The sequence below is a fragment of the Hypomesus nipponensis genome, chromosome 23, assembly GCF_054491055.1.
Source record: "Hypomesus nipponensis isolate SF chromosome 23, ASM5449105v1, whole genome shotgun sequence".
Classification (NCBI taxonomy): Eukaryota; Metazoa; Chordata; class Actinopteri; order Osmeriformes; family Osmeridae; genus Hypomesus; species Hypomesus nipponensis.
Window position 1 is genome coordinate 2,447,937 of NC_140383.1, and position 26,159 is coordinate 2,474,095.

Here is a 26,159-nt window from a genome sequence, read left to right on the forward strand (position 1 = left end):
TTGGCAGAGGGCGCACTCCTCAATAAAACATCCCTTTGTCAGATTAAATTCATTCGCCTTTGGTTCAGTCCAGTCTGATATCATGTCATTCAAAACTGACACACAACTGACTGCACATTTACAGACACTGAGCCATGAATTACTTTTTACACAGCAGGACTACGTTTTTGCTTATATTGTTATAGAAAATCTTACATTCAAGGCTATAACGTTTTGAAAGTAGTTTATGATCATTTTACTTTCATTATGAATTGGTCTTGCGAGTAGGCTACTATTCCTATCCAGCAGGCGTCGCTACTGCAATTATTTGTCATCGGTTCTCTTAAGCTCCTTAATTTCCTGTTCTGCGCAGTAGGGAAGAAACAGCCATGGCGGTGGCCGACAAATCAACTAAAGAACGGCTCTTATCTGTTTTGGATGATCTAGAAGTGTTATCCAGGTAATGGTCTACTATTTTACTCGTGTCGTTTGTTTATTTAAGGCAGCGATTCCGTTTATTTGTTTAAAAATGTGTTCACACAAGTCGCTCCCGCTACAGTAACAGCCTACATACCGCACAAGTCAGTCAAGCTGTCATCTAAATTAAGTGGTCAACATTATTGTACAAATTGTTTAACACACTTAAAAAGTTACATGAAACGAATCCCAAATGTAATTTAAATGCTTTTTTGCGAGTGTGCGATAATCTTTACGTACACTTAACTATCTTCACCCATTTCAGGGAATTGATAGAAATGCTGGCATTGTCAAGGAGCCAAAAACTCCCTCAGTCAAGCGATGACACACAGGTAAGACAGCCATGAGCTGTTACCTCCTTGCACCATCCAACCATAAATTCTCAACATTTGTGGAAATGTACGCTTTTTTTCTAGGTGAGGTTTTCTATTCTCCCCTCCTTTTCACGTGCACATGTTTCAGAATGCTTGAATGTCTTTCTGGTGTAAACGAACGCAAATGTAAGGGAGAACTTATACCACACTCCCAAGCTATACCACACTCCAAAGTTTAGGTTTGTAACAATCCATGCTTGTTTTTGACCCCAGATTCTGGAGTTGCTTGTCCAGAGAGATAAGGAGTTCCAGGAGCTGATGCTGGTGGCACAGGATCAGGGGAGGGTGCACCAGGAGATGCAGATCCTGGAGAAGGAGGTGGAGAAAAGAGACAGCGACATTCAACAGCTTCAAAAACAGCTGAAGGAGGCCGAACACATACTGGTGGGTGTGACTGAGAGAGTAATGCGTGTAAACTTTTAGCTGCAAGGATTCTAAGGTAAAAGATAGAAGATGTAGGCAATCACACCCGGGTATGTTTGTTGCTACCGGAAGTATGTCCCATAACAGCCAGTTATACAATAGAGTTAAGCACTTTGTTGATCAATGCAAAATATACAGAATTAGTGCATTCCAGACCTTGCTATGGTGAATTGAAAGTTACTGGAGATAAACAGACTTGTGAGGTGGGACGATGACAGTCAGGAACCGATAATCCTTTCTTTGTCCCTTCAGGCTACGGCTGTGTACCAGGCAAAGGAAAAGCTGAAATCCATCGACAGAGCCAGAAAAGGTGAGCATGATGCACACTGCATTAGTCTACAGCAATGAAGCCCCAAAAAATAACAGCTAACAGGTATTAACAGGCTGATGTATCTGTAGATAACTTGTTGAAATTCATTTTAAATGGATGCTGTTTTTCAGGGAGTATTTCATCAGAGGAGATCATCAAATATGCCCACAGGATCAGTGCCAGCAATGCAGTGTGTGCCCCCCTCAACTGGGTACCAGGTATCCGCTTTGCTTTTTGCCAGCCACGTCTGTATACCCCCTTTGCAGTAGTATGACCCGATACTACTTTTGGAATTTTGTATTACCGTTCAAGTAGGTTAGATCTTTTTTCAAGCATATTTCTCGTCCCAGCATTGCAGTTGTTCCTCATTCCTCAAATTGGAATGAGAATGTAGAATCGTCGTTGACCAGTGGAGTGTTCTATGCTGGTTCTGTTGTGATCTGTAACGCCACGGGGTGTTGTGTGTTTGTTTCCCAGGCGACCCACGGAGACCCTACCCCACTGACCTGGAGATGCGCAGCGGCATGCTGGGTCACATGAGCAACCTGCCGACCAATGGCGTGAACGGCCACCTACCAGGAGATGCCCTGGCTGCTGGGAGATTACCTGGTACGACAGTTGACTTATTCTTTTCTCCGGCCCACTCAAGATATATTTTAGAACATACCATAATGCACACGTCTAGACAGGTGTGGGTATCCTAAAGTCAGAACTGTTCATTCAACAGAATACAGTTTCACTGGTATACATTGAATGATGTAATAAAATGCAATGCGTTAATTTAGCAGTTACTTTCATTTAGAGCAAAGCAGGGGGGATATGAACAGTTCAGGGTGATTTAAAACCGGCGATATCTTGAGCTATCGTGCTCTAACCACTGAGCTCCACCCCTCCTTTCCTTCCCTCTCTCCAGACGTGCTGACCCCCCAGTACCCCTGGCAGTCAAGCGAAGTCTCCGTGGGCTTGCTCCCCCCTCACCATGGCAACGACTTTGGGCTGGAACCTCCGGGGCACAACAAGGAGAACGAGGATGATGTGGAGGCCATGTCCACAGACTCATCCAGCAGCAGCAGCGACTCTGACTGAGTGTGTGTGTGTGTGTGTGTGTGTGTGTGTACATGTGTGATTGTGTGTATGTGTGGGCTCATGTGCATGTGTGTGATTTGTGTGGAGGCTTTTATCTTTGTGTGTGTGTGTGTGCGCGTCTTCACCTGAACGTGTTGGGAACCAACCAGCGCAGCCCAAGTACCTCATAGAGCCCTGAGATCTTCACATCCAACAGACCTTTTATGACAGCCACACTGATGAGCTGGCCCTCAGTAGCATGCATGCTCTGGTGGCTTGCTGTGTGTTGGTACTGCTCTTCCCTGTGTTTCAATCCTACCCAGCTCCTGTCTTTCACTCGACATATGCAGCCATTTTCCTTAGACATGGATTAAGACCCAGTCCCAAACTAGAAGGAAAAAAAACAATCGATTGATAAGTGTTTAGTCAATGACTAGGTTTAATCCATGTTGAGGTCTTTGGTGAAGACTTGACTAGTTCTTGGAATGTCTGTAATAGTCAAATGTCTCACTCTTATTGTTCAGGGCTGCCCTCAAGGCTGGACCAGTTAAGGGAATGTTTGTAATACAAGCACACAAGTATTACCACTTTTCAACCTCCCATTGAACTGTTCCCTACCAGAGATTTCACAAAGTGTTTTGATTTCGCAAGGGTGAATTGCAGATTTAAACCTGTGCTGTAAATCTTTTGTTATTTGTTAAAGCATCTCCATTGTTTAGGATTCATTTTCCATGTTTTGTATTTTTCTCATTATGTATGACTCCCGTACTTTGATTTATCAGGTTACTAAGACTACATGAGTACTTGTCAGGTTTTTTGGAATGTAAATAGATCTGTACATAAGGAAGGTTTCCCACCCTCGATGTAAATAAATATCAAGTTTTGAAAGTATATTTGTGTGTGTTGGTTCAGTGACATTGAAGGATAACGTCTTGCTTGTAAAGTTTAAGCCACCCCAATTGTTTTCAAACTTTAAGGAACAGAGAATGCGCCGAATGGCTGTGCAAGGGGCACCAGGCTTTGTAGGTCACTACGCATGCGTTAAAGTATCTTGTGCTTGTGAGGGGAAACATGGCGACGTCCCTGATTTGCGGCCGATTGTCGGCAAGACTGAGAAATTGTGGGACCAGGACGACCATAAACTCCGCATCCAAGGTAGGTGTTGGACGAGCTGTAGAAAAAGACTTCAGCTACCGATTTATGCAATTATCATGCCAGTATAGTAACACAGTAACCAAGAAATCCCCGGACAGCGACAGGGTCATATTTGACATTAGCCCATCTTCGCACTATCGCAGTGTTTGTATTGAAATGGCCTGACTGCGGCTAATGCATTAGCTTGCAAGCTAACACAAGCTATATCGCTAACATTGTCGCGTATGATAGACAGACTCGCTTGATTATTGAAAAATGAAGGCAATATATTTAGTATAAACCTAAATTAAATATAGATGTGCCGTTTGTTTGTATTACGTGTTTGTAAGGTAGATCAAGAGTGCTTAGTGAAATAACCAGCCGTCTACAGATTGACCTCCAACAGCTGCCATTAGCAACGTCAAAGGCCAGGGGCATAGGAGGAAACAGCCTAAATTCTCCATCGCATCTGTCACACTTGCACTCTGATAGAACTTCCCAAATCGGTTTAGGTGCCCCATACGACTCATGCTGAAAACAGAGCGGATGCCCCTTAAAATTGTACCAGTCAGTTATCAACAAACACCCAGTCACATTTCTCAGTATATTCATTGATTTTAGCTAGATGTTCTAATTCTGGCGCTTACCCTCTCTTACCCTGGTCTGTGTGCGAGCGTGGAGGCCCTCGCGCCTTCACTTGTACGCACACTTATGAGTCCATGCTCTCTTTAACAGCCAGGCTGCATTAACGTGCCTTTGTTTTTTGCATTCAACGACTCCTATGTTGTCCCCTCTCCCTCGTCTCCCCCCCCCCTTCTCCCCCTTCTCTCCAGGTGCTGGGGGGGTCCTCTGGTGTATTTGGGGCCCATGGAGCTCAACCCCAGCCCCCCTACCTGCAGCAGCAGCACAGGAACCTCTCCCTGCACGAGTACATGAGCATCGGCCTGCTCAAGGAGGCTGGCATCGCTGTGCCAGACGGCCTGGTGGCCAGCTCGTCTGACGAGGCTTACTCTGTGGCCAAGCAGATCGGTAAGATACAAGTTCCAGTGGTCGTTTATTGTTGTTTTGATCACATGCTAGCAGCACGCATTGACACCAAAGAGCTAACACCCAGGACCACGACGCTACGGAAAACATCACCTAGACAAGTACGACCACTACGTGGAGCTAACATATGACTGGACAAAAATGGGTGTGACTAGACAAGTGCCACAGGACATCCAGTAGTGCAGCGGTGCTGTGAGGATGTCGTGTCTGAGAGGACGTGCGATCGGAAGGTGGATGTGCTGGAGTGGGGTTGGTCTGGATAGGGTCTCAGGATTCCTGCTCAGAACTGCCCTGCTGCAGTCTGGTAGCACACGTTCTGACTGAATATGGTTGGAAACTGGTCTCTAACGGGTCTCTACATGAGTGTTGGTTAAGGGGCTGTTCAGTCTCTGGCAGGTCTGTTTGACATTTAGAGTAACAGATGAACCTCCGTAATGCTTTTCTTAACCCTTGTGCTGCCTTCGGGTCACATGACCAAAAGGTTCATAACGAACCATCGTTGTGTTTACCCAATTTTACCCAATACAAAGGCAAATAAAAATAATTTTCTTTTAACCTTCGCAATATGGGGGGTCTGAGATAGCCCAACAGTTAAAAGAAAATGCTTCACTTTGTTTTTGTATGTGGTAAAATTGTCGCAAACGAAGGTGGGTCACAATGACTGATGGGTCAGAATGACCCGAGGAGAACACAAGGGTTAAAATTCCTCAATGTACCCCAGGAAATGTAACTTGCTGATAAAGTGCCAAATATTCTTTCTTTGCTCCTAAGACCAGGTTGATTTTAAGAGTAGTCTAAAGTGAGAAACGTTCTTCAGCTTTAAGGCCTCTTTGAAAGCCTCCGTCATCCATTATCACAGCTTTTGTTCCAGACTCTTTGCAAGACACATTTTTGGGGGAAATCTGAGAAGTGCAAAACTTCTAATTTAGAATGACCCTTGTCTAGAGTTTTTAATAGCTTGCTGGCATCGATGCTAAACACACACACACACACACACACACACACACACACACTGCATTCTAAACATAGCCTCAGTGGGATCATGTCACACAGACTTGTCATGGTGGACAAGACAGCCTAAGGGATAGTTAGCAAGCACAATCATCAGATAGTAGAGATAAGTCTCTTTAGAAAAAACTTTTTTTTTTTTTACTCATATGAACTGTTACTTAATTTGAAATGTTTACTCCTCTATTATTTGTAACATATTGTATCTCGATGTCAATGCTTTTGCTTATTCTTTCTGCCATTATTGAGTTCAGTTTGGACCACTTCCTGAATCTGTCTGGGGGGTTTTCCTCTCTATCCAAACACGTCTGAGGTTATTGAAGCAGGCGCTGTCACTCATTTAAGAGGGGGTATGGAGTCGTTACAGTGCTCTGTAACACGCCCTGTGTGTCTGGGTGTGGATGTGGCAGTACCATCCAGCAGGATCCAGCCCTGTGCTGTTCTTCCTCCCTGCTGTGCGTGTGATGACATGCCCTGTGTTGGTCCCGTAGCCTCCAAGGACCTGGTGGTGAAGGCTCAGGTGCTGGCGGGCGGGAGAGGGAAAGGCACGTTCGAGGGCGGGCTCAAGGGAGGAGTGAAGATTGTCTACTCGTACGTGTTCCACTATCTTCTCTCTAAACTTCCTTCACTTTTGGAGTATTATAATAAAAGATAAGTCATAGTTTAGACATGATTGGACTCATTTCACTCTCCCTTCTTTTCTCTCTCCCCTCTCACTCTACCCGTCCTGTATCCCTCCTCCTCCCTCCTCCTCCTCCTCCCTCCTCCTCCAGGCCAGAGGAGGCGAGGGACATCTCCTCTCAGATGATTGGTCGTAAGCTATACACCAAGCAGACAGGAGAGCAGGGTCGTATCTGTAACCAGGTGTTCATCTGCGAGCGTCGCTACCCACGCAGGGAGTACTACTTTGCCATCACCATGGAGAGGTCCTTCCAGGTGAGCCTCTCATTGGTCAGGTGACCACAGCCCACCAGTCACTGTCCTCCAGTCATAACCAGGAAGTCCTTGACTAATGACATTGGCCAGTCTTGCACCTATTTTGACAAAGGTGGCTTTGGCCACTAGATGGCGTAGTGGTACAGAGTATTGATTTCTTACGTTCAAAGGGATTCCTCTTGGAATCCGTGTTCTCCCTCAAAGCGTATAAGTGCGTATCTTTTCAAGGCGTGCTCATGTTTAGCCCCTCCCCTCCCCCGCAGGGCCCAGTGCTGATTGGCAGCTCTCAGGGGGGCGTGAACATTGAGGATGTGGCAGCAGAGAACCCTGATGCCATCGTCAAGGAGCCCATCGACATCCTGGAGGGCATCAAGATGGAGCAGGCTGTCACGGTAACCACACCCAAATACACATCCTCCCATCACATCTCTTTATACCTCTCCCCCTCCCCAAATATACACACACCACACACAGACACACACCACACACATTCTCCTGTTTTTGCAATGTGTGCACAGAGTGTCCTTTGGTCACCCTGTCACCCTGTCTGTCTCCTTGCCTTAGCTTCTCTATTGCCTTCAGTAAATACGTGAACAGCAACACAAACTAAGGATACGCTGTAAACTGCTTTTCAAACACAGCGTTGCCAGTGTTGGGAGAAATGCTTGATTGATAGTAGATGAAAGAAGCACCATAGTGAAGGCATGAGTCCTCTGTCTCCCTCTCTTTGCCAGTATGTTACTGCTCAGCAGGCGTGTGGAAAAGCTCGCACAAAAGCACCCAAATAGCCTTTTAATTAAGACTTGTTGACCAAACTCTGTTGACCAAATTCTTAAATTACTTTTAAATGTGTGTGTGTGTGTGTGTGTGTGTCCAGGTTGCGACCAAGATGGGTTTCCCCCCAGCCCTGATTAACGAGGCTGCGGAGAACATGATCAAGCTGTACAACGTCTTCATGAAGTACGACGCTTCCATGCTGGAGATCAACCCTATGGTGGAGGACTCCTCTGGCATTGGTACGCACACACACACACTCGCACACACACACTCACACACACTCACACACACTCACACACACTCGCACGCACACACTCACACACACTCACACACACTCTCACACACACAAACTCACACGCCCACGCACTCTGTCAAACGCATGTTGTACATTCACCACAGTGTCCCTCTAAAAAGCTGAACGTGACCTTCACGAGGGTGGTAAGATCTAGAACGGTGACCGTTGTCACCTTCACATAAAGTAATGTGGATAGGCCATTTCGAGGTCAGTGTGCTGTCAGTCTCTTCTTTCTCCCCTGCCTCCACATCCTGTTACCTGGATACACTCACACACACTCTCCCTCCCACGCACACACACACACTCTCCCTCCCACGCACACACACACACACACACACACTCTCCCTCCTACGCACACACACACACACACTCTCCCTCCTACGCACACACACACACACACTCTCCCTCCTACGCACACACACACACACACACTCGCCCTCCCACGCACACACACAAACTCTCCCTCCCACGCACACACACACACACACACACACTCTCCCTCCCACACACACACACACACACACACTCTGCCTCCCCCACACACACACACACACACTCTCCCACACACACACACACACACACTCCTAGGAGGTAGTCAACCTCTGTCAGAGCCTGCAGGCCCAGTGTGCAGAGTGACGGTGGAGGCCATGACTCAGTCATTATCCCTTCTGTCCATTATCTGCTTCTGTGCAGCGTCACAGCCTGTGGTCCCAGCCATCAATGACTCACCCTCGCCCCCCCCGCCCCCCTTAATAACACACACCAAGCCCCCCCCCCCACTCCCCCACAGAGCAAATCTCAGAATTGTTCTAATTGATCATTAGTGCGACACTTCTTGTGCATACATCTTCTTTGTTATATATGGCTGGTTAAAGTGGTTCAAATGGGTCACAAGAGGCCCTGATATAGACGTGCTTGCACAGTAAGTGCTATTAAATCAAATGTCTAGCACAACGGTCCAATCCCGTGACTGAATGGAGTTGAGTATTTCTGGCCAATGCTGGTCACACACAGCTGAAGGTATCTGTGGTCTGTTTGATCTCCACATCAACCTTCTGTATGGACTGCAGAACACCGCAGAACCCCACAGAACACCGCAGAACACCACAGAACACCACAGAACACCACAGAACACCACAGAACACCACAGAACACGACAGAACACCGCAGAACACCATAGGGCTGGAGAACACGGCTTCATAAACGGCTGGCAGACATGCTGTGTGTCGTCAGAAGAGAACATGAGTCATTCATCACATGACTACCTCCTTCGACCTGTCGCTGTGATATGTGGCTCGTTGTTTCTGTCGTCCCCATGGCAACTTGTTTTTTCCCACAGTGATGTGCATGGATGCCAAGATCAACTTTGACTCGAACGCAGCGTACCGGCAGAAGAAGGTGTTCGACATGCGGGACTGGACACAGGAGGACCCCCGCGACCAGCAGGCAGCCAAGGCTGACCTCAACTACATAGGTCTGGACGGAACCATCGGCTGTCTGGGTAAGGAGCCCCCGCCCGCACACACACACACACACACACACACACACCTGCCATATACGGACGATCATACACACGTGTGCACACAGACAGAGATCTATGTATGTACAAATATATTTGGAAAGTTTTGCCCTATTCACAATAATTTTTTGGTGTGTGTGTGCAGTGAATGGGGCGGGTCTGGCCATGGCCACCATGGACATCATCAAGCTGCATGGCGGCACGCCCGCCAACTTCCTGGACGTGGGGGGCGGAGCCACGGCCCACCAGGTGACCGAGGCCTTCAAGCTCATCACCTCGGACAGGAAGGTGAGCGCCCCCGACAACGACCCTGACAACAACCAGCAAACACCAAACATTCTGCTGTTGGCAGTTGGGGCTAGAATGTTTGGAATAAGAATGTTTTCATGCCACTCCAGGAAACGCCAACAGGGATATCACACCAAACCAACACAACCAGTGTTGCCAATTTAGCGATTCGACTTGGCAACTTTCACCAACCCTAGTGACCAAAAAACATATCTAGTGACAACACACAGTGTTTTTCTCATTACATGAATACACAAGCTTTGTGGGATACCTGCTTCAGACTAAATGAGCCTTCCCAATTCCACATTCACTGATAAACACTTAAGACACGATGCAGTCAAATAACACTTCTATTCTTAAGGGGGCTACTGGAGCTTAATGGTGCAGAGGGAAATGTTCAGTTAGCTTCTTCAGATGCTATCGCATTCCACAGTGCTGTTATTTAGTTCTGTGTGATACGGGCAGTGACAGCCAGGATCAGTAGGACTTATGAATCTGTTGTGTTGATCAGGGTGGTGAGGTCCTATTGTGTTGATCCAGCAATGGTCTGATGTCAAAAACACTGTAAGCTGGTGTGGAGGGGGAGGGGGACTTGAGAGAGCTCACTTGTTCTTCAGGACATTTCGGAACCGATCAGTAATGAGAAACAAATGACACAACACCCAAAGGGAGAACAAAGGCATCTGTCCTGCAGGGGGACAGACACAGATGGCCTCTCCTAATGACATGTGACCCTGTGACATTGGTCCAGGCAGTGAGCTGGTCTACAGAGGGAGTGGTGAGGGACCAGGACAGACAGGACGGCCTCTCAGCAGGAGAGCAGTGCGGGGCTAATGAAGCCGCCTGCTGTCGGGCTTCACCCCAGGCACTGGGACTCTGGTCCAGTTCACCCCAGGCACTGGGACTCTGGTCCAGTTCACCCCAGGCAGTGGGACTCTGGTCCAGTTCACCTCAGGCAGTGAGACTCTGGTCCAGTTCACCTCAGGCAGTGAGACTCTGGTCCAGTTCACCTCAGGCAGTGAGACTCTGGTCCAGTTCACCCCAGGCAGTGAGACTCTGGTCCAGTTCACACGTGACGTCCTCTGTATTAGAGGGCTTGTTGTCATCTGTAGGCTGCCCGGGTTTTTGGAGGCCATTTGGGGATTTGATAACGGACAAAAGTTGCTGTCTTGAAGTTGTTTAGGTGATGGTTCATGGTCATGATGTGGTTACAGGTGATGGCCATCATGGTTAACATCTTTGGAGGCATCATGAGGTGTGATGTCATAGCCCAGGGCATCATCATGGCTGTCACAGACCTGGAACTGAAGATCCCCATCGTGGTGCGGTTACAAGGTGAGCACACACACACACACAGGCTATGAATACACACAGGCTATGAATACACTTTTGCAGTAATGGCAGGGGAGGCAGATGAACTAACACTGTCCCCCTGTCCCCCCGTTCTCCTGTCCCCCTGTCCGACCAGCAGCCATTCTGAGCCTGCGTTTTCAACCGTCAAACACAGATTGAGTTTAACTGAGTTTAATTGAAGCGCTGTGTGACAGCCGCTAGCTGGAGACGACTAGATTATACACCATGAAAACATCAAAGCCCTTTTTTGGAGGGAAAAGAGTCAGGAGTAGAGAGGTGGGAGAGAGAAGAGAGAGAAGGCAGAGGTTTTAAAGGCCAGAGAGCACACTGCCTGTCAGAATCAGGCTCTTCTTACCACTCACTGTTTCCCAGTTCCCTGCGGTGGTCCCCAGACACAGGCGGCGCAGCCTGTGACATCGACCAGCTGTGAGACTCTGTGCCTTGCACTGAAAAGTTGAGAATATTTGAACATTGAATGTGCGTGTAAAAAGCTATTGAATGCGCGTGTAAAAAGCTTTAGAAAAAAGGCAAAAGAGAGGCTCAAGATAGGAGCGTGTGTTAGGCGTGTTGTGCTGGGTTTGCTAGCACTGTGTTTCTGAAAACACGGTCAGTGGGATTGGCCGGGTGACTCTGCTTAATGACATGGTAGTAGTCCCAAACATTGGACCCAAACTACGGCAAAACCTGAATGTATTTAGCTATTCCCCCTCCATTCAGCCCCATTCAGAGTTTGCACAATCAACCATGTTGACATGTCCTCCTGACATAGTAATGCTATCGTAGCGAAATCAACCTTGACTGAAATGCATGTGAATGACGTCAGCTGTGTGTGTGTGTTTCCAGGGACCAGAGTGGACGATGCCAAAGCCCTGATTGCTGCCAGCCCGCTAAAGATCCTCGCCTGCGATGATCTGGACGAGGCTGCCAAGATGGTAAGAGGCCTTGCAGAGAACACACACACAGACAGACGCGCACACGCAGACGCGCACACACAGATGCGCACACACAGACGCGCGCACACACAGACACACACACAGACACACAGACAGACAAGCAAGCTGGCCCTCCAGGCCTGTCTGGTCTGTGTTGGATGATGTGTGTGTGTGTGTGTGTGTGTGTGTGTGTGTGTGTGTGTTTGTGTGTGTGTGTGTGTGTGTGAGGTACAAGAAGGTATGTTGTTTGCGTGTGTGTTTGAATGTGACAGAGAATATCAGGCGAGGTTTGTGTAGGGGTCAGGGCATGTGTCCATGTGTTGTTTCTCTCTGTCAGAAGCGTGCTTGTGGGGCGCTGACCATCACCTCATCCCAGCCTTTCATCATCAAGTCTTGACCCCTAGCCAACCTAGCTGGCTAGCTAGTAGCTTGAACAATATTGTACAGCTCTCTGACTGTTGAGTGGCTGTCTAGCTGAGGAGAAGCCAATGACGACACCAGCGCCTTTCTTTCAACTCGTTTTTCAACTACGGGCACAGAACAGTTGGAACGTTCACAAACCCCTCTATACGGACCCGCAGGCTGGCAGGGTTAACACGAGTCAACATCTGAGACAGATACCAGCAGCAAATCTGTGTGTGTCAAACTCTTTATGCCATTGGTGGAAATGTGTGTGCGAGTGAAAGGGTTGGTTTGAGTGTCAGGCAATTGGTGGTGGCAGGGCCTTATGACAGCTTAATCGCTGCAGTCCCACAGTGACTGGCTGACTTGAATAGCTCTGATGATCTGGCAGGCCTCTCCACAGAAGCGTCTAGTCTTCCCCTTCATCTCTCCTCTCTTCCGCTGTTATTGCTCTATGCTTGGAAACATCAGGTTCCCCATTAGAGGCCCGTTTGCAGTTACAGCACCCCACCATGCAAGCTCTGCTGACTGGATGTATCTTCTCGCTGACGTGAGAGAACCGTGTCAGGTTTTTCTGACGTGTTTTCTTCTGTTTGTCTTCCTGTCTCTCTTCTCTGTGTGTCATGTCTCTTGCTCCGTCTCATGTTCTGCAGGTTGTAAAGCTTTCTGAAATCGTCTCGCTGGCTAAGGAGGCTCAAGTGGACATCACCTTCCAGCTGCCCATCTAAGGCCCGCCCCCTGGCGGCCCGAGCGCCACCCCGGACATGCCCCGCCCCTCATCGGCAAGGAGCGCCACCCGCCCTGGACCCTCCCACGCCACCCCAAACTCCACCCTCTCTCTCTCTTTCTGGTTCTTTCTCTTTGGTCTGGTGGCATGTCTCAGGCTCATTTACACGTGTTTCCTCCCGTGTGTGTTATGACACACACACACACACAGTAAGTGTGTGTACGTAGTTGTCCTATCCTTCCCTTTCTTCTCCCCCCTTCTCTGGTACACCCTTGTGCGAGGTCTCTTGTGGTTGTGTGACTGCGTTACTCCTCCAAGTATTACTCACCCTGTCGTGTTGTTTCCAGGGAAATGAGAGGCGCGCAGGAACTCAGACCTTAAGTAGTCGTAGTCTCTAAATGGGTTCTGGGCCTCAGCTGGAAGACTACATTACCCATCTTTCTCCCAGGCACGTCTGTCTCTCCACCCACCCCCACATTGCATAGCACCATGTCTAAACGCACAATCCCCCCCCCCCAGCCACAGCTCCTGGCTGTTCTCTGGAAGAGGGAGATAGAGGCTCGCTCTGCCTGGTTACATTTTTGGGAATGTCTTCTTGGCTTTAGACTACAGCTCAGTCTTCCCCAGAACTCTCTCTTCAGAGCCCTCTGCTGACTGTAGGAAGATGGTGGTCCGAAAGCCGAGGCTAGGTCTGTCACAGAGTTCCGTCTCCCTCCTCCTCCTCCTCTTCTCCTCCCCTTCCCCTTCTCCCCTCCTCCTCTTCTCCTCTTCCTCTTCTCCTCCTCCTCTTCCCCTTCTCCTCCTCCTCTTCCCCTTCTCCTCCTTTTCTCTTCCCCTTCTCCTCCTCCTCTCGCCCCTGCAGGCTGCTGAGGAGCGGGGTGGGGGAATGAGGGATGAGAGAGGGGAATGCAGAGGAGGATTTCTTTCTGCAGAAGAACAAGCCCCGGCGGTTCGGTAGTGTTGATCCCCTTGCCAGTCCTTCCTCCTGGACTGAAGGGGCTCAGAAGAGCCGACTCTGCTCTGTGGAGATCAACGCTAGCGAGCTAGCTCTTGTCCATGAGTGACTGATGCTGGTGATTCATTGGCTGGTCGTTTATAGTGCTTGGATACGGGCAACGTCTGAGTTTCTGATCTCTCCTGGGATCTGAAAGGGACAAGTGCTGGAGCTTTTAGAGCCGGTTGAATGTGAGATGATGTAGTTGGCTGCTCCACACGCCTCTGGGTCTTCATCTCCCCCGCCCCGAGCCGCTGTCAGGGGCGCCGTGTGCCGGCCTCTTGGTCTAAATGTGTTGAGAGCTTTTGTTGCATCACTGAACTGATGTTGACGCAAGCAGGAAAACCAGGGGTCATTTGTACCTGGTTGTGTACAAGGTAACGCATGGTAGGAATTCGGTTTTGTGTGTGTGTGTGTTCCCACTGTGCTGTCTATCTCAGATCATGTCAACTTTCCCCACTGCTGCCGGCTTTCAGCACGCCCTCCTCTTCGCCCTCTCTCCTCCATAGCTACCTGATATTCTGTGGTCTGCCACCAGATCACAACAGCAAAAAACAGGACTTCACACCTGGTCAGTCAAACCACACTCCTGCCTGTGGGAGAGGGTTGGCCTCTACACAACTGTAAACGATTGTAGTCATGTCTGTTCTTGCTTCCTACATCTCTCTCTCTCCCTGTTACTCCCCCTGCACTCAGAATCCCCCAAAAATACACTTATTGTGAGTTGTAAGACATTTATAATATCTTGTAAATAACGAGACTGCTGTTCTCTTTCTGTAAAATATTTATGGCCCTCTCGGGGGGGATTCAAAACTTAGAATAAATCCAGAGAACAGAGAAGTCTTGCTTGTGTTTATTTCTGCTCTGCTTGTCCTTCTCACGTTAGGATTGTTTTGTCCGATGGACTTAAAATTCTGCTCGTCATTTTTTCCCAAGGCCAGAGATAGTTTCAAAGAAATCCATCACCTAAGTATGAGAAGAATGCGTCAAGCTTGCGACGTAAATCACAAGCGACGTGTCTCCTACACTCACATTAAAGGATTATGTCAACAAGTGTAATACAAAGCCTGACAGAGGCTTGCTTTGAACACATCTGAAAAGGTCATGATACATTTATGACCGTACTATGACGGCATTAACTTGGGCTCAAAAAAAATAAAATGTATTGGAAAAAAAACTCCTGACAACCAGGAGCGGTTAATCCATCCATAAAAAAAAAAAGATGTTTATCAACTGTTACTGATTAATCTTCATTTTGCGTAAAACAAAACATGCTCTGGGCGTTTTGGTATCTTTAAACTCCAATTATCCCTAAATCATCTCTTGGGCTGTAGCAGTACTGAGTCTGGAAGCTTTGCGTGATTCGTGTCTTTGCTCGTGCACCAAGGGGTTGTTTACTGTGTAGGCCGACTCGAGTGAAGTGTAAAGATATTGTTGGTTGGAGGTTAATGGTTCTCTGATTATTTAAGAGCGTCGATTGGTTTCAATTCAGTGATGGAGGAGGAAAGTCCTTCAAGCCTCCGTCTATGATGGTTCAGTGAGTGTTTACATGAACACTCACACACCCACTATTTCCTACACTTTATCGCTCACCCTCACACCAACTCAAGCTAATAAACACATGGAACGAGACACTATTTAACTACTTTTTACTTTATGTATTGGTCGTTGGAGCAGGAAGCACGGCGTCAGACTCAACTCATCATTTCTGGAAAAGATTCTGAACAAACTGATGTCAAACATGGAGTGATAATCCCTTAAGACAATAGATCACTTGAGTCAATAGTTTGAAATAGACTGTATACTCGGTGTGGTTTGTTGTGCGTTAATGAAGTCCTTATCTGGCGGCTTCAGCACGAACCATCAATCATTTTCCTGCCTTGGCACAGACATGTCATGTATGACGTTTTTCTCAGGTAGCCAGAGTATGAATTATACAATGATAATGATTCAGGGGGGTCAACTTCTCCAGGGTGCAAAAAATATTTACGATTACAGGTAAGAGCGATTATATGTTGTTTTGACCTCTTTTGGGGGGTCCAAGTCTTAACCCTTGTGCTGCCTTCGGGTCACATGACCAAAAGGTTCATAACGAACCATCGTTGTGTTTACCCAATTTTACCCAATACAAAAGCAAATAAAAATAATTGTATTTTAACCTTCGCAATGTGGGGGGTCTGAGACAGCCCAATGGTTAAAAGAAAATGGTTCACTTTGTTTTCGTATGTGGTAAAGTTGTCGCAAACGAAGGTGGGTCACAATGACTGATGGGTCAGAATGACCCGAGGAGAACACAAGGGTTAATAAGGGGGGTCAAGCCCCCCCCGTAATTCGAACCCTTCAGGAAGCCTGCTGTGTCCATACGTAGCCTGCTGTGTCCATACGTAGCCTGCTGTGTCCATGCGTAGCCTGCTGTGTCCATGCGTAGCCTGCTGTGTCCATGCGTAGCCTGCTGTGTCCATGCGTAGCCTACCTGGTGTGGACGGATTCCCGCCCGGAGAGGGAGCGTAACAGAAAAAAGCGAAGGAGTCATCTTCCTTTCTTCTCTCAACATCTTTATAAAAGCCTTGATCGTAGTTTCACCATGCTGGTGTTGTAAAGATCAAACCCTGATTCAAGCCATATCCAGACCCCTGCTGTGAGACTCTAGTACAGAACGTCACATTGACTCAAAGGCCTCGCACATTTGTTATCTGACGGTAGCTTTGAAGTCTTCATATACAGAATTTGAGTTTTATGCTACTTCATGCTGGGCACATCCATGCTACTTGTCTTTGATCCTCTTAAGAGTATCATTAATTTACAAGAGGGACTTTGCACACGTATAGTTGTTGCAGCCACACATGGAACAGGCTGTGGTAAGGCTGGAAACTAAACTTAGCAGTAAAACTCCCAGCAGTATCCTGAACGGCATAGTGTATTTTCTCAAGTGCTGAAACTGGATCTTGCAGTTATGGCTTTTCAGATTTGTGTTTGAACGTAGAGTAAATGTTATGTGTACAGGTTTGGTCCATATATGTTTTGTGGTTTTGGGTTAGGGCCACCCTGTCCTACACTAACCACAAGCCACCATTTGAAATGTCCACAAACAAATACTTGAGGCACAACTATTCCAGTCTCCTGTTACAAATACGGGTCCAACAGCCTGGGCTAAAGGGCAGTTATTTCAACCAGTTCTTGAGACTTGAGGGTTTTACGACTTTAAATGAATCAAAGGTAACAGAATCTGTGTTTTGGGGTTGCGTTTTGACAAGTGCACTGAACTTTGATCAAACACAGCCAGACACGCGGGAACACTGAGTCCAAACTGTAATTGTGTTTCTCGTGGGCGTGGATGACCTGATGTCACCGCTGTCTTTTGAAGTGACACATCCCGTTAAGGGTAACTTCCGTGCTTCCTCCTCTGCTAGTTCCAGAGCCAAGACGGGACACGTCTGCCAGCATGAAAGGATAATCCAACCTCTGCTTCCTTGGCTACTTCCCTGCTATGAGTGTGTGTGTGTGTGTGTGAGGATCAGACCCTTTGAGAGATGGCATTTAGAGCAGCATTCAGAAGGAGTGGTTGCCAGGCTACCTCAAGGCGTTGGCGATGGGTGCGGTGAGGGGGACTCGTAGCAGTCGGTCAGTCGGCTACGTTGGCGGACGATTTGATGTGAAGACAGGCCAGAGCAGGGCAGGGCTGCGAAGCTCTTGTTTTAGCTTTCATCTCTCTTTTTGTCTCCTTCCTCCACTCTACTGGACTCTTTCTCCTCTCCCTCTCTCCTCTCTCTGTCTCACTCTTTCTCTTAGTCTCTATCTCGTTAGCTCTATTTCCCCATTCTCTCTCTCTGTTGTTTTCTCTGTCCCTGTCTCTCTTTCTCTCTCACACACTGTCTCTATGTCTCTCTCTTTCTCTCTCTCGCTATCTCCACCTGCTCATTTATTCATGGGTGAGAACAGGCATCAATCTAGCCCTGGGTTGGCTTGCAGACACAGAGGAGAGGGGGGCAAAACAGGCCCAGCAAGGTGTCAAAATGGCGCACGTTTATTTTGAGACGCTACTTAATATTTAGATGTATTTCTCTACCTGTATCTTATGATGAAAAACACCTAAATGACTTGTCTAGGGTCCTCCCACTCCTCGACCTCCATCCCATCACACACCACCGCTCAGGCTGCCCCCTCGGAGGTGAACCAGGCCCCAGACATCAGCCGCAGCGCTTGACCTCATCTGTCCCACAAGCTGGTGCATTCCCGTTAGCCTAATGTGTTAGCGCTAGCTAGCATGACACGTCACGTCAGTGTTGCTAATTAGCCCTTGGAATTTCTGTGTGCCTGAAAAATGCTTCCTGGAGGAGTGTTCCGTCCTGGAGGAGTGTTCCGTCCTGGAGGAGTGTTCCGTCCTGGAGGAGTGTTCCGTCCTGGAGGACAACACATGAGCCTCAACCAGGTTCAGGACCACTGGAGTGAATTATGGCTGTTAGAATAACAAGCTTAGTCATCTGTTGACCCCCTAGTACCATTCACCTCTTCTGCCAAATACGACAGCCGACAAGATTTCGTCCCTGGAGAGCGGACTCCCCACCGAGGCGAATTTCAAAATGTGTTTTCTTTTGGGTGCTTTTAAAACAAATGTTTTCTCTCCTTGTGATGAGCATCAAAACTCAGTGTCAAAACCGCTTCCCAATCAAGCCTGTTAACGTAATTAAACCAAGTGGGGGGATTCTGCTCTTCAGTGTGTTTTGGAGATAAAACAATACCTGTTACCTGTGTCTCCATCTGTTGTGTTTGGATTGAGTCCTTGTGTTTGGCTGGGAGCAGCTCTCTGAGAGAGTGGAGAGAGATGACTCACCTCTCCAGAAGGCTCATTCAGGGCAACAATGAAAGAAGAAACTAGAACCTCTCTGAATGGGGTTTGTTAATAGAAATAAATGAGATTGCTAGATGAGTGGGCCAATGCTCACACACACACACACACACACACACACACTCTCCTGAACTGACATTCATTCACCTGCATACATGTATTCTTATACACCGTTGTATAGACACACACTACACAGTAGTGACCCACCTGAATGACTCCGTCAACATAAAGACCTCAGGCTCTTAGCGTGTGGCATCACACCCACCGCTGAGGGCTGGAGTCGTCAAGGGTGACAGCGTTGTCATGGGGATCAGCAGGTTCCCTCTCCTCCGTGGTCTGGACCCGAGCCAGATCTGGTCCTCTGGGGTTTGGGAGCACACACACACACACACACACTCACACACACACACTCACACACACACACACAGTCACACACACACACTCACACACACTCACACACACACTCACACACACACTCACACACACACTCACACACACACACACTCACACACACACACACTCACACACACTCACACACACACTCACACACACACTCACACACACACTCACACACACACTCACACACACACTCACACACACTCACACACACACTCACACACACACACACTCACACACACTCACACACACACTCACACACACACTCACACACACACTCACACACACACTCACACACACGCTCATACACACACACACTCACACACACACACACTCACACACACGCTCACACACACACTCACTCACGGTGTGTGTCCAGGATCTGCCGTCTCTGTTAGCCTCCCGAGGCCAGTTCCAGTTTAACATCTGAGGAGAGGAGTCCCCATTGGGCTGATTTGTGTCTGTAGTTAGTATTGTACTCCACAGGTGGTTTTAGTTTTTGGCTTTGATTAAAAATCGTCCCACACACATTGTTGGCACTGCTGCAATTCATGTTGTTAAGTTTTTTCTTCTTCAAGCTTCTGGACATCACCCCAATTGTACATGTAGGACATCAGTGATTCCAAACCACACCAACCCAACTGTTAATGTAGTACTTGTGCCGGTAGAAATATGGATCTGGATCCTTGTGCTTTCTTGTCAATCCTCAGATTTTGAAAATTGGCCTTTGTACATTTGTACAAATACCGCTGAATTTTGACTCTGTGGTAGTAAGGGAAAAATTACGATTTATTTCCTCAGTATTGCATGAACACACGTTCCAAGTATAGACTTGATATGTACACAGCAGGACGTGTGCTGTTGTCTCTCCCCTGTTCTACCTGGTGCTTACACACACACACACACACACACACACACACACACACACACACACAGGTGAGCGGGATCCTGGGACGAGCACACTTCCACACACACCGCCCTCCCTTCCACACAGATGTGGGTGTGCTCGTGAAACACATGCTGACAGCAAACCGGCACTGCAAAGGCCTCGCGATTCACACGTAAAAACAACCGTATCACCGATCCGTCATTATGTACGCTACGCTACTTGTGTGCCAGTTGCTTTTCTTGTAGTGCCATCTCCATTAAGTCTGCCCCAGGCTCTGGATCATTCCACACATATCAAGCACTGCTACACTGTAAATACCACCCTTCATTTCATTGCAGCATTAGCGTTCCAATCAACACAATTGCATAAATAATCTCTGGTGATATGTGTGGACCTGACATTTATGCTTCAGCACCAGAGCCACTGTAATTATCTCATATAAATGGAAGCTCGAACCACAAGAAAACAAACTCACATTAACAAGTATCCACACAGAAAACCGCTTGGTTTAAAGGTCAAAAGCCTGTCTGAATGTGTAAGAATGCGGCTCTTGAAAAGCGACTCTGCTCTGGTTTGAGAGACTTGAAGTTGGCGGGAGCTCACTGATCATTTCTTGGGGTTGCCACCTAAAGCTTTGACAGCAGAAACAGGATTGAGTGAAGGAAATTGGGTCAGGAATTTGGTTCAAAATGATGTGCTTACAAAAGAAACGCAGCTCACCTCAGACTTAATTTGACATTTATGGACGTTGAAAACAAGAAGGGCGACAGCACTTTCAAACCTCCCTGTTTTACATTTACATGTATTTATTGAGTCGACATTTTAATGAAGGTGTTGGTCTACATACAGCTCATGCACAGATCCTATTAACACAGTTTCATCTGATACAGAAGACTTGCCCTGCTAAATTCAACACCTTTCTTTCTTTCTTTCTTTTACTCATATATCTCCAACACAACTCTCGATGAACTCATATATCAGACCAAACTATGCCGCAGGTAAACTAGAGATAGATTTTGGGCTTTAAAATCGTCCATTTCAGGAACTCTAAATTTAGGCAGTGACCCGCAGCTCTTCAGTCGACATCCATTATGTCACGCATCAGACTTCAGTACCTATCGTAGCCTGGAGACGATCTGGGCTGAACAGAGGCTGACCGTGCTGCCAGTGGGTTTCTGGGAGTGAGACGTCCCTGTAGATATGATGTGAAATAGAACAATTCCAAAGAACATGCACTGCATGCATGATGCCTTGATGTTTAAATCATTTTCTAGTATTATTTGGGGGGGAACATTGTATGTTAGGGTTGTATTGTCTCTCAGCATCTTTCGTGTTGGCGATGTGTTTCAGGGTGTTACCTGTGTCAACAGAATCAAACAGGACTGCTAATGGTGTGTGTTATATGTGTGACTGCTGTTATGATGCACTGACACCTGACCTGGGGGTTACTACAAAAAAACGTCTGACCTCATTATCTCTAAAGACCCCGGAACTTACTGTCACTAACACCTGCACTTACACACTTCAGCAATTAGATTTGAGTACCTTTGCATCTACAAACCCCATTGTGGATGTTCACACACACACACACACACACATCAACACTCAAGACGCTGTGCTGAGCTCATGGCTTGTTTGATTAAGCCTACATGTAAACAAAATGTGACAATGAATCACGTAAGCTAATCGAATGCACATCGATTCACACACGAGTCGCTGTGAAGTCTTTGTAACATTGTCTGTTACCCTGGGGATGTTTAACTGACATTTACCCTGCGGGAAGGAATAATACATGCTGGGATGATTTGTGATGTGACGGACCGTTTGAAGGCTGCTGGGGTTTTCCTGACTGGAGGATCTGTGGGTCGTTATCTGATACCAACACAAACCGGAGCTGCTCTTTCAGGGAAGGACACAGGCTCATGGGAATCCAATCTGACAACGGCTGATTTGGCTGTACAGTCTGTCTAAAAGGCCTCTAATCAAACTCCCTGATTACTGAATAGCTCAAAACATCCTTAACTCTCTTATCGTATGCTATTATATTCCCTTTTTATGTCATTTCCTCTCATTGCCGCCTCTCTGCAAACCAAACATTATCGCCGTACATCCTCGTCTATTTATGTTCTGGAACAGAATTTCATTATAATAGAAACATTGTTCAGCCAAAAATGAAAATATGTAGTCGATAACAATGAGGCTGAAGCTAATTTTGACACTCCATTCCCTCGGCTATTTATGTTTCTCTGTGTTCCTCCCTTATCTGCAGCCTCTCCTGCTATCTCCACCCAGAATGGGACTGAGATCACCGCCATAATGCTGATGTGCTTCCTCTCTGTGTCAGCCTCTTGGCCGTGAGATATTATTGAAAAAGAACGAGCAAACATTAGTCCATGTCTTTGCATTTGTGTTATTCATGCGCTTGGCGGAAGAAGAGAGAATCATATTGCCAAGAATGGCAAACTATGGATGTTTAGATGACCGGGTAGTCTTGGGGTCATTGTTCACCTGTTTGTGTGTTCCGTCTAATCAACAGCAGTTTGTTTAAAAAATCAAGAGTCATTCTACGACAATTATCATTTTTGAGGTTATTTTCAGTTTAACCTAAGAGATGCCTTAGAATGAAAAAACCCTGCCATAACATAACTCACACTGGCAGATTTGTACCATAGTTTTTTTTATGATCAGTTTTATTTAAATGTTCTAAACAACAATGTCCTGCGTCTGTATTTGGTTTTGACTTAATTTTTTTGTTTTGAAAGATTATATACCAACAGTTTTGTTAATGGATCTGGGCAACTGGCATTAGGACTGTCCTGCAACCATGACATAACCTATGCAATTATAGCAATTTTATAAATTATGCCAATTACAACATTCACAATATTACAAATACATTATTTATGATAATAACATCACACCCAAAAAAGTTCTGCGTAGAAAGTTACAGTAAATTATTTACTGACTAATGTGGCTACGGATGTTCCGTGTTTACCAGATCACTTTCTGAACACTGACATTTAAAATCTCATGAATACCATTTGGTTCATCTGCACCAGGGCCGTAAACATAATATATATATTGGGGGACACACATATATACCCCCCCCCCCCCCCCCCCAAATAAGACACCCCCCCCAAATATTCAAGTCTCGTCAAAATGTCCCCCCAATATATTGATATAAAAATAATATAAATTAAATATAAATGTGCTACGTTATGACAGGCCACCACACACACTGTCAAAAATGATCATAAACAAATGTAATCATATTCATAACTCAATGTAAAAAGTTTTCAGGGGGGGACCCTCAGACTCCCCAGCAGATTTCGTCCCCCCCCCCCCCCCAATGTTGACTCCATGGCTTCGACCTTGATATGCACCAAATGAAAAATACACATTCACGTCATCCACTAAAATTGGTCATTCTAATTCAGGTCCCTCTCTCCCTCCACATCTGATTTTATAGAGGGATTAATAAGAAACAGAATACCACATAATTCCTACATTACCTCTAATGTGCTCCTCCCTCTCCAGAGGAGGAGTCTTCAGACCAAAGCTCTTCCACGTTCGAAACCCCCAGAGTTCTTGTTAAATGATGTTAAGATGAGTTTTCAGATCACCCCTTCGACACTGACCTTTCTCCATGACTCCCCAGAGCAGCTGTTCCTGTGTACACTGCCGCCCTGCTCAGTAGAGCCATACATCAGACACACAGAGGTGCCATTGGTGCCATTTCTATCATGCAAATGTACATTATCCAGCTTCTTTCACACTCCAACGTTGATGAACTCTCATGAACTGAAAATGTTTTTGGGGACAACTGTACAGATTTAAGTAAAGGGCAACGGAATAGGGATGATTCCCGGCCGTGCCAAATGACGTTGTGTCCTTGGGCAAGGCACATTACCCTACTTGCCTCGGGGGGAATGTCCCTGTACTTACTGTAAGTCGCTTATCCAGAGCATCTGCTAAATTACTAAATGTAAATGTATTTTCTGTGGGATTCCATCTTGCCTTGAGTTGATGTTTTAGTTGGTTTTAGATGGATGTTTCCTGTGTTTTTTGTGACCAGGGGAGGTAGGAGCTATCAGTTCTGAAACTAAACTCAGAGACCTAATCAAGACTAATAGTCCAATTTCCTCTTTGCCTGAATTAAAAAGGACACTTTGCAACAAAAAGAAAAACTTTCACATAATAAACATACTTTGCCAACAGCTTATACCAACATGTTAATATTTCAGATGAATGTAAACACTGGCCAGTTCATCATCATATCAGCTTTCTCTGTTAGGAAAAAACGTGTTGATGAATATGAAAGACTGGTTCATCTGGGAGTTCCAGAGTGAATAATGTATGAGGAGCACGGAGATGTAAATGAGGAATAAGGACGTTTGTTTTAGAAGAACACACAGAGCAGGGTGAATGTGGGCTTTGATGTAGCCAGGAATTCATTAGATGCATCGTCAAGGTAAAATACAGGCTGGCAAGAAATGTCCCCAGCCCCCACTACACACACACAAGGAAAATACTTTCGGTCTTGGCATGGTGACATGTACAGCTGTATTAGTCAGTGTGTAACAACAGTGTAATAACAGTGTTAAAAGTGTAATCACAATGTAATAACACAATAATAATGTAATAACAGTGTAATGGCAGTGTAACAACAGTGCATATATGGTAACTGGTCCTCATATCATATTAATATATTGATATAAAAAGACACTATGTATAGATGGCAGTGCATTCGTCAGGAATCCTTTTTGACACAGACCATTTCGAACATCTCCCTTTATTATGGTCATGGGTGATCAGGAATGTCTTTATTCTCAGTCATGTTGACGTCGCTAACTCCTTCTGTCTCTTTCATAATGTTAGACATTTTTCTTGTTGCCTTCTGTCTCACTCCATTGATAATGCCACCAAATACAGATTAAAACTAAAATAACAAGTCTGAACATTTAAGAAGTAGGAAGTACAGTACTGCAAAGATAATAAGACTGCTAAAGAAAAAGTCACAATTTTAAAAGTTGGATGTTCTGCTAAACATCAATAATTGATGGAAACATTATTAGCCTACACATTGAAAACACATTCAGAGACTGACCAGATTGTCGACAGTTGAGCTTGTTGTGGAAAATCTCATTCTAGTATAGCACTGCATCTGGCAACCCAACATCTCACCAGGTTAGTCATCATTCACCCCAATCAAGGCCAAGGCTTCAGTACATATCGGGGTCACAACTTGTTGGGTCAACCTTTTACGTCTTAATGAGGTCTCGAGCGATCATGAAAGCCAGAGATGGGTTTTTCCTGCACTGGATGCATGTTCCTTAACTAAATACGTTTTTTTCCATTTTAAGTGGTAACAATAGGAATCTACTTTACTGAAACAAAACGAAATTCTCTCTTTATATTCTGGCTAATGTTTTACGATTGATTGTGACCAACTTTTTTGTTGTTTTGTGATCTGTCACTTAAAGACAGATATTGTGAACAGCAAAAGGGAAAGTAAATCAAGCTCCTATTTCCTGTGTAGACTGGAGAGGAAACAGGCCAGTTTAACAAGTACACCACTGAGGAAGACACTTCTGACAATCTGTTTGCCAAACAATACATTTTTTATGTTGTTCTAATTCTAAGATAGACGTTGTTTGTTTTAAGGCTAAAATACGTAGGAAAAGTGAAATGGGTGGAGCGTAGACTGGTATAAAGGTATATATATTCAATTTTTCTTTTATTTAGTGGGAGCCTATAAGGTACTTAATAAAGGCTATTTGTTTTGGGCGTCCAATTTAACTGTTGTTGTGTTATGAATGTGATGCAGTTCTCGTCACGTTTCCTAGCTATGATCATATCTAAGGGAACAATCCCTTTCAAGCAACGTCACGTCATGTCTACATCAGACATGCCAAGGCAGAATCATCTGCACCAGAGCGAGAGCCTTTCCTTCTACGGCACTGACCTGCTCCTTTGAAACTACTTTAC

At 46.2% G+C, this 26,159-nt stretch overlaps 2 protein-coding genes across 2 annotated transcripts; both read left to right on the plus strand.

The window, feature by feature from the left end:
- Positions 1-3,519, plus strand: med4 (mediator complex subunit 4). Its single transcript, XM_084688493.1, has 7 exons — positions 1-439; positions 722-788; positions 1,044-1,214; positions 1,506-1,563; positions 1,695-1,781; positions 2,041-2,172; positions 2,477-3,519. Exons 1-7 carry the CDS (start codon positions 369-371, stop codon positions 2,647-2,649), a joined length of 759 nt encoding a protein of 252 aa, XP_084544619.1. The 5' UTR covers positions 1-368; the 3' UTR covers positions 2,650-3,519.
- A 155-nt stretch (positions 3,520-3,674) lies between these two features.
- On the plus strand, positions 3,675-14,880 carry sucla2 (succinate-CoA ligase ADP-forming subunit beta). The gene is made up of 11 exons (XM_084689730.1): positions 3,675-3,783; positions 4,596-4,791; positions 6,309-6,408; positions 6,591-6,753; positions 7,017-7,145; positions 7,631-7,769; positions 9,165-9,326; positions 9,490-9,632; positions 10,847-10,967; positions 11,829-11,917; positions 12,973-14,880. Exons 1-11 carry the CDS (start codon positions 3,700-3,702, stop codon positions 13,045-13,047), a joined length of 1,401 nt encoding a protein of 466 aa, XP_084545856.1. The 5' UTR covers positions 3,675-3,699; the 3' UTR covers positions 13,048-14,880.
- Positions 14,881-26,159: the final 11,279 nt, after the last annotated feature.